The sequence below is a fragment of the Chiloscyllium plagiosum genome, unplaced genomic scaffold, assembly GCF_037043375.1.
Source record: "Chiloscyllium plagiosum isolate Xiang-an unplaced genomic scaffold, Cpla_swu_hap1 HiC_scaffold_6, whole genome shotgun sequence".
NCBI classification, from domain to species: domain Eukaryota; kingdom Metazoa; phylum Chordata; class Chondrichthyes; order Orectolobiformes; family Hemiscylliidae; genus Chiloscyllium; species Chiloscyllium plagiosum.
Window position 1 is genome coordinate 49,352,697 of NW_028270144.1, and position 13,771 is coordinate 49,366,467.

A 13,771-nucleotide genomic window follows, 5' to 3' on the forward strand; every position below is an offset into this window, starting at 1 on the left:
GGGTTGCAGCTCCATGTCACAAAGAGCTATAGGGACATTAGATTAGATTAGATTAGTTACAGTGTGGAAACATGCTCTTTGGCCTAACAAGTCCACACCGACCCGCCGAAGCGCAACCCACCCAGACCCATTCTCCTACATTTACCTCTAACACTAAGGGCAATTTAGCTTGACCAATTCAACTAACCTGCACATTTTTGGACTGTGGGAGGAAACCGGAGCACCTGGAGGAAATCCACGCAGACACGGAGAACGTACAAATTCCACACAGTCAATCACCTGAGGTGGGAATTGAACCCGGGTCTCTGGCGCTGTGAGGCAACAGTGCTAACCACTGTGCCATCCAAAAGTGGAGATGCTGGGGATTGAAACCAGGGCCTCATATATGCAAAGCATGCGCTCTACCACTGAGCTACATCCCCGTATCATTTTTGTATAATCTTTGTATATACTTGAGGCTCAGATAGTAAGGGAATTAAGGGTTATTGTGAAAGATTAGGAAAGTGGATGTGAAGAAGGTCAGATCAGCTATGATTTTGCTGAATGGTGGAGAAGGCTCCAGGGGCTGAATGACCTCCTCCTGCTCCTATTTCTTATGGTCTTCTCGAATGTGTGAAAGTTGAACAGTGATTGATAGATTTTTGCTACACAACAACAATTTGGGGGCAACAGACCCAGGTTGAAGAGATGGAGTGAAGGCACAGCTCAGCTATTAAATAATCCATAGATGGAACAAACTCAAAGGGTGGAATGGCAGGCTGAGGAGAAAAAATCTCAGCTTCTCTTTGTCTCTATAAGGAATGAAAGTTCTATTCTGGTAAATCTCCTCTGTAGGTCTTGATAGACTTTCTAAAGTTTTGAACATAATAGTCTAGATGAGGGCTAGCAGTGATTTACAAAATGTTCAGTTTAAGCTCCTTCCTTTTGTACTAAACTTAATTTTTAAGCTGAAGTATCTGAATGTGTTTTTTTAAAACAACCTTACTGAGTTTCCCTCCTTCCTTCATTATGTTTATGTTAATCCCCAGGTCTCTGTGTTCCTGTATCCCCATTAAAGTTATACCGTTTCAGTTATTTTATACTTCAACTTTTCTAAATTTCATCACTTCACACTTTGCCACATTGAATTTCATCTATTTTTGTTTCCAATTTCAACACAGTCTCATGGTCATATTTTCTTCACTGTTTACTACATGTTCAGGCTTTGTGCCATCTGCAAGCTTTGATATTTGACCCCTGATAAAATAATCAAAGTGATTCATATACCAAAAAGAATGGTGGTCCTAATATTGATCCCAGGGAATGTCTGCTGTACATTTTCCTCCAGTCTGAAAGACAACTATACTCTTTTTTTTCTCTTTAACACTATAGTCAAACTGCCATTATCTCTTTGTTCCTGTAGACTCACTTTTTCACCTTTTGCCAGTTCAGATGTGGAACATAGGTTTTTCCTAAAACTTTATATGTTCCTTCATCAAAAAATGCAATCGGGTTTTACACACAGAATTTGACTTTTTACAACTTTGTGCTGGGTGTCTTTGATCAATGCATATATTTTTGAGTGACATTATTTGTCACGAACTCTGAAACTTTGTCCACCATGACTCGAAGCTGACTGGTCTTTAATTACTGGATTTGTCCCTTTTCATAAAGCGTTGTGCAACAATTGTAACTATTCAGTCCACTGGTGCATTTTGTTATTTAGGAGTATTTAAAGGTTAGGGTTAGCACTTCCATTATTTCCACCTTTGCTTCCATCAACAACATCGTACCTGGGCTTGGTGACTTCTATTTTGGATTGAACGTTTCACAAAAACATATTAGATACCATTAAGGGCAATAACCATAACTATTTTTAATGTATATTTAGATAACTAAGCTGAGTGATAAGTTAAAAATCACACAACACCAGGTTATAGTCCAACAGGTTTAATTGGAAGCACACTAGCTTTCGGAACGACGCTCCTTCATCAGGTGAGCGTCGCTCCGAAAGCTAGTGTGCTTCCAATTAAACCCGTTGGACTATAACCTGGTGTTGTGTGATTTTTAACTTTGTACACCCCAGTCCAACACCGGCATCTCCAAATCAAGCTGAGTGATAGCAATTCATCTGAGAGTTAGACAAATAAGTATGTATTTTCCATTCACCTGCTGCATATTTAGGAAAACTACTTTAGCAGGTTTTGTAGAATCTATCTGACTTTTTGGAGGTTAAGAATCCTCGAGTTATATAGCATGGAAACAGACCCTTGGGTCCAACCAGTCCATATTGAATATAATGCCAAACTAAACTCATCCCATCTGCCTGCTCCTGGCCTATGTCCCTCCAAAACGTTCTTATTCATGCACTTATCCAAAATGCAACACCTCACACTTATCTAAATTAAAGTTCCACCTGCCATTCCTTGGCCCATTAACATGTCTGATTAAGGCCCTGTAGTACTCGAGATATTTACTTGAGAAGAACATGGAGGCTAAGGCACTACATTAGCCAACCTGGGGTCTTCCGGCATCTCATCTGTGGCTATCAAAGATACAAATATTTCAGCAAGGGGCCTAGAAATCCCAGCTTCCTACAACGTTCTGGGATAAACTTGATCATGTCCCAGGCTTTATCCATCTTTATGCATCTTAAGACAACTAGCACCACTTCCTCTGTAATATGGCCACTAATCAAGGTATCACTATTTATTTCCCCAAGGTCTCTAGCTTCCATGTCATTTTCCACAGTAAATCCTAATGTGAAATACTCATTTTGTATCTCAGTCATCTCCTGTTGTTCCACACATAAATGGCCTTGTTGATCTTTTAGGACCCTGTCCTCTCCCTCATTACTCTTTTGCCCTTAATATATTTATAGAATCTCTTTGGATTCCTTTAACCCTACTTACCAAAGCTGTCTCCTGCTCTCTTTTTGCTCTCCTGATTTCTTCTATATACTCCTACTGTCCTTATACTCCTGTATGGATTCACATTGATCCCAGCTGTCTATGCCTCACATATGCTTCCTTCTTTTTCTTAACCAGAGCCTCAATTTCTGTAGTCATCCAACATTCCTTACACCTACCAGCCTTGCCATTCACATTAACAGGAACATACTCTCTCTGAACTCTCATTGTCTCATTTTTGAAGGCCTGCTGCTTTCCAACCATACCTTTACCTGTGAATGGCCTCTTCCAATCACCTTTTGAGAGTTTCTGCCTAATACTGACAAAATTGGCCTTCTTCCTATGTAGAACTTAAACCTTTAGATCAGGTCTATCCTCTTCCACAACTATTTTAAAATTACGAAAATTACAATCACTGGCCCCCAAGTGCTACCCACTGACACCTCAGTCACTTGCCCTGCCTAATTTCCCAAGAGTAGGTCAAAATTTTCTCTTTCTCGAGTAGGTGAATCCACATATTCAATAAGAAATAATCATAAGTGTTTGAGATTTAACATGAGTTGTTCTTACACTGAAGTACAGTCTCACTTCCTGATGGAAGTTGAAGTTGGTAAACAATTTTCCAAACAAAGTTGGACATATTAGAGAAATCAAAAAAACAAAACTACACCATTTGTCCCATGTGTTCTATTATGTTTAACATGGAGCATATTTCTTCCAAAGTGTTAATTGATTCAGTTTTCCCAAAAAGGTATTCTAGTGCGTGTTACCTAATTTATTTTACTTAATTGATAAGTCACCATTTTATCAGCCAAGTTCTTTTCTATTTGTTTATCACTCAAGCATGCAATCATCAAATCATGTCTTGCACATTGGTCTTGTTGCCATTCACTTGCTGCCATTATCAAAGACCTCTACAGCATTTGATAACAGCCTCTGTATTAAATGTGCAAACTAGTTTAATAACATTTGCACATGCACAAACAACAATTGGATCATATCCAACTACTAAATATATTGCTGTGCATAACTTCTTTTGACAAATTGCTTTTCGGGGGTATTTTGTTTATTACCACTTTGTACGAGTAGCCCACTCGAGTTGCCCTCATCTCATTATTTCACTGGAATTCAATCATGGATAAACAGTCCATAATGCAAAAGGGATTGAACTACTTTTAGTGGTTCACTGAAATCCATTAATTTGGTACATACCAGCTATTCAATTTTTGCTCTTCTTCAACATTTAATGGATAAAACTTGCTTAGCCTTTCAGGGAGCTCTTTACCTGAAACTATTTGACACTGGGGTAAGGTGTGAATTTGTGTGTGAACTCTGCAGCAGGGAAATTTATATTATTGTACTGAAAGTCATTGTGGTCTTTCAATCAAGATCTTGAGTGGCAGTGTAAGGCTACAAGTGATCTGAGGTTTTTTTTGTTTAAAATGCCCAAAACTGACAATAGAAACTTCTTTTATCATCTCTGTTTGTTTTCTTTATCATCTCTGTAAAAAAACTAGCAAATTTGTCAAACATGATTTCCCTTTCACAAAACTATGTTGGCCCTGTTTGATTATGTTAAGTGTTTCTAAGTAACTTGTTTTTCTTCTTTAATAATGCACTATAACATTTTCCCAATGTCAGATGTTAGGTAAGTTACTGATAGATTCTTATTTTCTGTCTCCTTTCTTGAACAGGGCATCATCTAATCTGCTGGAACACACTCTGAATTCTCTGATTTGAGAATATTTTGTCCAATGCCTCTACTACCTCACAGTTACTTCCTGTAAAACCCATGGACACAAGCTGTCAGATTATTTGTTTGTAATCAGTACTATTAGTGTGCCAAATACTTTGTCCCTCAACATAGAGACTGTTATAAGGCCTTTCCTCCCTTTAGCATCTTGCTTATCTATTATTTTGAGATTTTTATAGTAGTGTGACCTGGAAGACAAATAAAAAGAGATTAGTTTAACTTAGCTGCAATTCCCTGTTCCCCAGTATCAGTTCCCCAGTTGCATACTTCAAAGGTCCACATGTACTTTGGCTGCTTTCTCTTTTTTATATAGCCATGGAAGCTTTTTGTTTTACTATTTTCTTCCAATTTACTTTCATGATCAATTTTCTCCCTCTTTATTAACTTTTAATCATCCACTGCCGGTTCTTTGAAAAAAATCCCAATCCTCTGGCCACCACTAGCTTTCTTCGCTTTAAAGGCTTTAGTTTTTGTTTGGATATTCTCCTTGACTTCCTTTGGTAATTATTGGTGGTTCATTCTTCTCATTTAGTCCTTTTTGATTGGAATACATTTTTGCTCCTTAAAATGTCTGCAACTGCTCACCCACTGACTATTCCCATAGTTTATTTTCATAGCCCACTTTAAACACCTCTTCAGAGCTCTGTAATTGCCCATATTTGAATTGACAAGTTGCTCTCCCTCAAAGTGAGTTTGAAATTGTATCATGTATGCTACTCCCACAGAATCCTTAACAACACTTTTTTTTATTCATTCGGAGATGTGAGTATTCCTGGCTCGACCAGCATTTAGTTCCCATCTCTAATTTTCCAGAAGACCTTTAAGAGTCCACAACATTGCTGTAGGTCAAACAAGGAAGAATGATCGATTCTTTTCTATGAATGATATTAGTGAACCAGAAGGTTTTTACAAAAATCAACAGTGATTATTAGGCTAGCTTTTTATTCAAGACGTTTACTGAATTACATTTTTCCATTTGGTATGGTGAGATTCAAACCCATGTCACAACAATGTTAACCTGGGGCTTTGGATTGCTCATACAGTGATGTTACTACTGTGCCATCATGTGTCCTTTAATTTCTTATTAATCCCATCTCATTACAAATCACTTGATCAAAATTAGTCTATACCTGGGCAGATTCTGCAATGTACTGCTCTAAGAAACGATCCCTGATCCACTCTACAAATTCATTATCCATGTTTTTTTTTTAGATTAGATTAGATTAGATTAGATTACTTACAGTGTGGAAACAGGCCCTTCGGCCCAACAAGTCCACACCGACCCGCCGAAGCGCAACCCACCCATACCCCTACATTTACCCCTTATTACCTAACACTACGGGCAATTTAGCATGGCCAATTCACCTGACCTGCACATCTTTGGACTGTGGGAGGAAACCGGAGCACCCGGAGAAAACCCACGCAGACACGGGGAGAACGTGCAAACTCCACACAGTCAGTCGCCTGAGTCGGGAATTGAACCCGGGTCTCTGGCGCTGTGAGGCAGCAGTGCTAACCACTGTGCCACCGTGCCGCCCACAAATGTTACCCTTTCCCCATCTGATTTGCCCAGCCAATATTCAGATTAAAATCATCAGTGACACTTTCAGTGCCGTTCTAATTTGCCTCCATCATTTATTGATTTATACTTTGTCCTAGAGTGAGGCAAGTGTTCCAGGGCCTGGAGCGAACTCCAACCCATGACTTCTTTCCCTTCCTATTTGTACTTTAAATTGTTTACATGTATACCACGATTCATTGATGATACCAAAGCTACCTTACCTTATTTTGCTTATGCCTATTTTTACTGAACATCAGATACACTTTAATTGCGAGTTTGCAGTCTTGCTCTTCCTGTATTAACTCCTTATTAATATTCATTTCTTTATATTTGTGCCATCAACACATCTAGATTGTTACAAATGGTGCATTCATTCAAAGGCAGAGCCTCAAAGCTTTGACTTTTTACCATAATTATTTATTCTGGTTCTAATACCTTCTGTATTCTTCTCTTTATATTTTGAAACACAAAACATGGAATAGTACAGTACAGGAACAGGTCCTTTGGCCCACCGTGTTGTGCCGAACATGGCATCAAATGAAAGTAATCCCTTCAGCCTGTCCTTGGCCATATCCCTCCATTCCTTGCATGTTCATGTGCTTATCTAAAAGTCCCTTAAAAGCTTCTATTGTATTTGCCTCTATCACCACCCCGGCAGCACATTCCAGAGTCCTACCATTCCCTGTGTAAAAAAACCTGCCCCTCAACTTGTTTGAATTTTACCCCCTCACCTTATATGCATGCCCCCAAGTTTTAGACATTTCAATTCTGGAGAAAAAGATTCTATCAACCCTATGCATTTTATAATTTGATCGACTTCTATCAAGTCTCCCCTCAGCCTCCACCGCTCCAGAGGAAACAACCAGAGTTTTACTACCTTGACTCAATCTTTTCTCCCCTGGGCCAGTCCCTGCCCACTTACATTTGTGATCCTTCAGATGCATTACTCCAATTTCGTACTTTTCATTTTGTAGGCTCCAGCCGCCTCGTCTTTACCACAGATATGCAAACCCTTTACACGCATGCAATATTCCAACAGTGGCCTAACCAATGTCCTGAACAGCCGCAACATGACCTCCTAACTCCTGTACTCAATACTCTGACCAATAAAAGAAAGCATATTATTGGTCAGAGTGTTGAGTACAGGAGTTGGGAGGTCATGTTGCGGCTGTACAGTACATTGGTTATCCCACTGTTGGAATATTGCGTTCAATTCTGGTCTCCTTCCTATCGGAAAGATGTTGTGAAACTTGAAAGGGTTCAGAAAAGATTTACAAGGATGTTGCCAGGGTTGGAGGATTTGAGCCACAGGGAGAGGCTGGGGCTGTTTTCCCTGGAGCGTCGGAGGCTGAGGGGTGATCTTATTGAGGTTGAGGTAGAGGTTTACAAAATTATGAGGGACATGGTTAGGATAAATAGACAAAGTCTTTTCCCTGGGGTCAGGGAGTCCGGAACTAGAGGGCATAGGTTTAGGGTGAGAGGAGAAAGATATAAAGGGACCTTTATATAAAGATATAAAAGAGACCTAAGAGGCAACTTTTTCACGCAGAGGGTGGTACATGTACGGAATGAGCTGCCAGAGGATGTGGTGGAGGCTGGTACAATTGCAACATTTAAGAGACATTTGGATGGGTATTTGAATAGGAAGGATTTGGAGGGAAATGGGCCGGGTGCTGGCAGGTGGGACAAGTTTGGGTTGGGATATCTGGTCAGCATGGACGGGTTGGACCGAAGGGACTGTTTCTATGTTGTACATCTCTATTACTCTGTACCAAACACCTTCTTCACTATCCTATCTACCTGCGAATCCACTTTCAAGGAGCTATGAACCTGCACTCCAAGGTCTCTTTGTTCAGCAACATTCTTTAGGACTCTACCATTAAGTGTATAAGTCCTGCTAAGATTTGCTGTCCCAAAATGCAGCACCTCGCATTTATCTGAGTTATAGGGGCAACTTTTTCACACAGAGGGTGGTACGTGTATGGAATGAGCTGCCGGAGGAAGTGGTGGAGGCTGGTACAATTGCAACATTTAAAAGGCATTTGGATGGGTATATGAACAGGAAGGGTTTGGAGGAATATGGGCCGGGTGCTGGCAGGTGGGACGAGATTGGGTTGGGATATCTGGTTGGCATGGACGGGTTGGACCGAAGGGTCTGTTTCCATGCTGTACATCTCTACGACTGTATGACATCCATCCCCCACCAGGATGGTCTCAGGGCTGTCTGCTTCTTCCTGGAAGAAAGGCCTAAACTGTCCCCACTCACCACCAACCTTCTCTGCTTGACTGTGCTCGTCTTTACCCTCATCAACTTCTCTTTTAACTACTCTCATTTTCTTCAGGGCAGAGGGTGGTGAGGGGTATCCATGTAGGCCCCAATTATGCGTATTACTTCATGGGGAATGTAGAATATTCCTTGCTCCAGTCCTATGCTGGCCCCCATCCATAACTTTCTCCAATATATCAATGATATCATTGGTGGTGCTTCCCTCTTTCATCTGGAGTTGGAAACATTCATTGATTTTGCTTCTAATTTCCATCTGCCCTATCTCTGACTACTCCCTTCCTTGATGTCTGTTTCTATTTCTGGGGATAGACTGGCCACTAATTTCCACTATAAACCCATCGACTCCCACAGCAAGCTGAACTAGACATCCTTGCACCCTGTTTCCTGTAAAGACTCCATTCCCTCAGTTCCTTTATCTCCATCACATCTGTTTCATTGAAGCCAACTTCGCCAAGGGAGTCTCAAAAATGTCCACTGTCTTCCTCGACCAAGGACTCCTCAGCAATATTGTTGACAGGGCCCTTAATCAGTCCGACCCATTTCCCACACTTCTGCCCTCAGCTCTTCCCTCCCGCAACAACGATAGGTTCCCCCTTATCCTTAACTAATATTCCACCAACATGCACATCCAGAAGATCGTCAGCTACCATTTCCAGCACCTCCAGTGAGAAGCTACCACCAGCCACATATTCCCCTCCTCTCTTGTCTGCCTTCCGCAGGGACCAATCCCTCTGGGACATCCCATGGTCCATTCTTCCTTCACTTCCAACATCACCTCACAGCACCTTCTCCTGTAATCGAAGGTGTAACACCTGGCCATTGACTCACCTCCATTCTCCCCCCCCACCCCCCCCCCCCCCCCCCCCCCCCCCGCCAACCCCAAGAGTCCAAACATACCTTCCAGGTGAAGCAGCACATTACCCACACTTCACACAATCTGGTCCATTGCATTTGCTACACACAATGTGATCTCCTCTACATTTGGGAAACAAAGCGTAGACAGGGTCTAAGACAAATTCTGCCTTGTCTAAATCTCTTGCTCTAAGGGAGTTACAGTCAATATTGGGGAAGGTAAAGTCACTACGTCCTTCCTTCACTTTGATTATCAGTTTCATCTTCACTAACCTGTACCACTGTTCTATTGTTTCCCTTCAATTAAACCCTCTACTAATTAGGTTGAAACCCTCTGTTACCTTAGTTATACAATTTTCCAGACCAATGGTCCCAGCAAATGAAGTTCATTCCCTTGGAACAGCTCTCTGTCCCCAATCCTGGTGCCACTGCCCCGTGTATCGGAACCTAACTCTCCCACAACAATCTTTAACTTTCTAAACCTATTTACCCTTTACCAATTTGCACATGGATCAGATAGTAATCTTGAGATTACTACATTTGTGATTCTAAGTTTTTCATTTAACCCTGAGTTGTTCATAATCTCTCAGACATTTTTTCTAGCTGTTCCTATGTCATTGGAACAAAAACAGATATTGCTGAAGGAACTCATCAGGCTTGTCAGCATTTGCGGAGAGAAAGCAGAATTAATGTTTTAAGTACAGTGATTCATCGTGATTAGAAACATTAACTCTGTTTCTTTCTGCACAGTCTCTGACAGAGCTACTGAGTTTCTCCAGCATTCCACGTGTCTATTCCAGAGTAGCTGTGGAAGGTTTTGATTGCTTTAGCCTCCAGCACCATATGCCCTACCAAATAAGAATGTGCTGGCACTCTGAGATCCTTTAAATGCATTTAACATTACAGAACAGTATCTAAGAAATTGAATATTTCTGATAGTCGGTGTCTTTTTTCCAAAATGGCAGTGTTATAGAGTCAAAGAGCTGCATAACATGGAAACAGACCGTTCGGCCCAACTCATCCATGTCAGCCAAATATCTGAAACAAATCTAATCCCATTTGCCAGCATATGACCCATTTCCCTCCAAACCCTTTCTACTCATACCCATCCAGATGCCTTTTAAATGTTGTAATTATACCAGCATCCACCACTTCCTCTGGCAGCTCATTCCATACATGCACCACTCTCTGCGTGAAAAAGTTTCCCCTTAGGCCCCTTTTAGATCTTTCCCCTGTCACCTTAAACATATACCCTCTAGTTCTGGACTCCCCTATCCTGGGAAAAAAAACCTTAGGTATTCACTCTATCCATGCCCCTCATGATTTTATAAACCTATAAGATTAACCCTCAGTTTCTGATGCTCCAGTGACTGATAACACTTTAAACAACCTTCTGAAATGAAATCCCTTTCACATTTTGTATCCTTCACTGACTGACGGACCAGACAGGTCACTTCTGGCAAGGCTTCTCCCAATATTTGGCTGGGATATGTTCTCAAGGGTTTCATCAAAACAGTTTGGGATTGCTGTTGTAGCTAACATCCTTTTTCTAAAGTTATGAGCTGTCCAATGTGAGAATTTAATTGAAATCACAAGATTAGTAGATCTTGATTGTCTTTGGGGTGCTGCTCCTTTTGTGTTTCAGTGGATAACTGACCTGGAAAGAGACCAGAAGTACCGTTCTTGGCCATCAAATTATCAAGAGTTATTGCGGCCAACCTTCCCAGGTGTGATACGGCAAATTAGGCGCAACTTTTTCAATTTGGTAAGTCTTGTGAAATAAAGATACTCAACTAATTCAATATTTTTGGCATTTTATACTTTTTTTTGTAATTATTACCTGATAATGTTTCAATAACCTTGATAGTATGGATAATGAAACCATATTAATTCTGATTTTTAAAATCAAGCAGCGAAATCTTTGTGATGGTAAATATCACTGCAGAGAAAACTCTGAGGTACATTTGTCTCTGTGTGTCTCTATGTGTATGTGTCTGTATATACATGTGAAAGTTTCCTTTTTCTGTCTTGTGTTCTGTAAAATAAATTATTATCAAACAGTCCTTTAACAGTTCAGTAAGTAGAGGAATCCCTGGTTGTTGGAGTCATAGGAATTATGATGGTTATTTGCATTATTTACTTTGCGGTGTACAGAAGACACTTTTTCAAAGGACAGCATTTCCATTGCAGAACAAAACAATATTGAAAAAATAGTCAGTATTTAATTTAACATATCTCAGAACTCACTTATTCACTTGGATTGTACCCTTCAAAATTCTAAATGAATATATCGTCCTGTTTAACTGACACAATAGGATATATTCATTTGTTACGTCTTTGTAACACACTGGCTCCAGACTTTATATTTCTATTTTATTCCAAACATGTCCTTATAGAATCTATTTCCAGCTTCTAACAGAACTTTAGTTATTATTTGGCTCTCAACAGTTGAGAGGACCAATTCCAAACCAGAACACCCCAGATAGCATTCTTCTTTAAAGATCACAATTTCCCCTCCTACGTGGTTAGTGATGCCCTCCAGAGCATCCCATCCACTTCCCGCACCTCCACCTTCGAACCCCACCCCTCCAACCACAACAAGGATGGAACCCCCTGCTCCTCACCTGCCACCCCACCAATCTACATATAAATTGCATCATCCTCCGCCATTTCCGCCCCTACAAACGGACCCCACTAACAAGGATATATTTCCCTCCCCACCCATACCTGCCTTCTGTAAAGACCGTTCCCTCCGCGACTATCTTGTCAGGTCCATACCCCCCAACAACCTCCTCTCCCCTCCTGGCATTTTCCCCTGCCACCGCAGGAATTGCAAAACCTGCACCCACAACTCCCTCCTCACCTCCGTCCAAGGCCCCAAAGGAGCGCTCCACTACATCAAAATTTTACTTCCGCATGCTATTTGCTGTATCCGTTGCTCACAATACGGTCTCCTCCACATTGGGGAGACAGAACGCCTGCTCGCAGAGCGCTTCAGAGAACATCTGCGGGACACCCACACCAACCAACCCCACGGCCCCGTGGCCGAACATTTCAACTCTCCTTTCTACTCTGCCAAGGACATGCATGTCCTAGGCTTGCTCCATTTCCACTCCCTTACCATCCGACACCTGGAGGAAGAACACCTCGTCTTACACCTTGGGACTCTCCAACCCGATGGCACCAATATGGATTTCACCAGTTTCCTCATTTCCCCTTCCCCCACCTTATCCTAGTTCCAACTTTCTAGCTCAGCACTGCCCTCGTGACCTGTCCTACCTGTCCATCTTCCTTCCCATCTATCTACTCCATCCTCCTCTCTGACATATCACCATTATCCTCACCTCCATCCATCTATTGCACACTCTCAGCTACCTTTCCCCCAGCCCCACCCACCTCCCATTTATCTCTCTCACCCCCGAAGCTCATAGCCTCATTCCTGATGAAGGATTTTTGCCCAAAACGCCGATTTTCCTGCTCCTTGGATGCTGCCTGACCTGCTGTGCTTTTCCAGCACCACACTCTCTACTCTAATCTCAGCACCTGCAGTCCTCATTTTCGCGTAGTAGGACAGAATACCACGTGTACAGTGATTATAAGTGGTGGATATGAGAGACCTTGGGAGACAAGTGGCGAGTTAACCGCTCTGAAATCTTAACCTCTGACCTGCTCTTGAAGCCACATTTTTGGTATGGCTAGTTGAGTTTGATTCCTAGTCAATGGCAACCCATAGGATGTTATAGTGAGAAGTATTCAGTGATGGTAACACTATTAAATATCAGGGAGCAGTAGTTAGATTCTCTCTTCTTGAAGATGGTCATTGCATGGCACTCGGTGCAAATGATACTTGCCACTTGTCAAGTCAGACCTGAATATTGTCAAGGTTTTGTTGCATTTGGACATGGAATGCTATATGGTACATGGAGGAATTGTAAATAGGACTGAATATTATGTAATTAATGGCAAATGTCCCTGTTACTGATCTTGTGATCAAGGGAGTCTCAGAATCTCAACAGTGCAGATGGAGGATGCCATTCAGCCCATCAAGTCTACACTGACCCTCCGAATAGCATCCCATCCAGACCCTCTTACTAGTTCTCTGCTCACCTGTCACAGACCGAATTATGTTCTTTACAATTTATGCAGCTTGGTCATCAGTGGTGCTGCCAAGCCATTCTTGGTGATGCTCATTGAACAGAGTACATTACGTTCCCTTGCCTCCTACAGTGCTTCCTCTAGTTGATGTTCAGTAAGGAGTAATGCTAAGCCATCAGTCAATGAAGGATGATAGGCATTAATCAGCCATTTCTTGATGCCATAAGGAGAAGTCATGTTATGTATGAAGGATGGACTACCTCTCAGCAGAGAAAAAAGCTCTTTTGGTAGGAAGCTGTAATTTACACAACAGTATCCTTTTGCAGATTGCATTA

General features: G+C 41.6%; 1 protein-coding gene and 1 non-coding gene across 3 annotated transcripts in view; one reads left to right on the plus strand and one right to left on the minus strand.

The window, feature by feature from the left end:
* Positions 1-13,771, plus strand: part of uggt2 (UDP-glucose glycoprotein glucosyltransferase 2) — a 374,691-nt gene that overhangs the window by 159,086 nt on the left and 201,834 nt on the right. For both annotated transcript variants that reach the window (XM_043691460.2, XM_043691456.2), the window contains exon 14: positions 10,987-11,106. In XM_043691460.2, coding sequence (XP_043547395.2) covers positions 10,987-11,106 — 120 coding nt within the window. The remainder of the gene's footprint in view (positions 1-10,986; positions 11,107-13,771) is intronic.
* On the minus strand, positions 351-422 carry trnaa-ugc (transfer RNA alanine (anticodon UGC)). The gene has a single exon. It is a non-coding gene; the product is annotated as a tRNA-Ala (tRNA).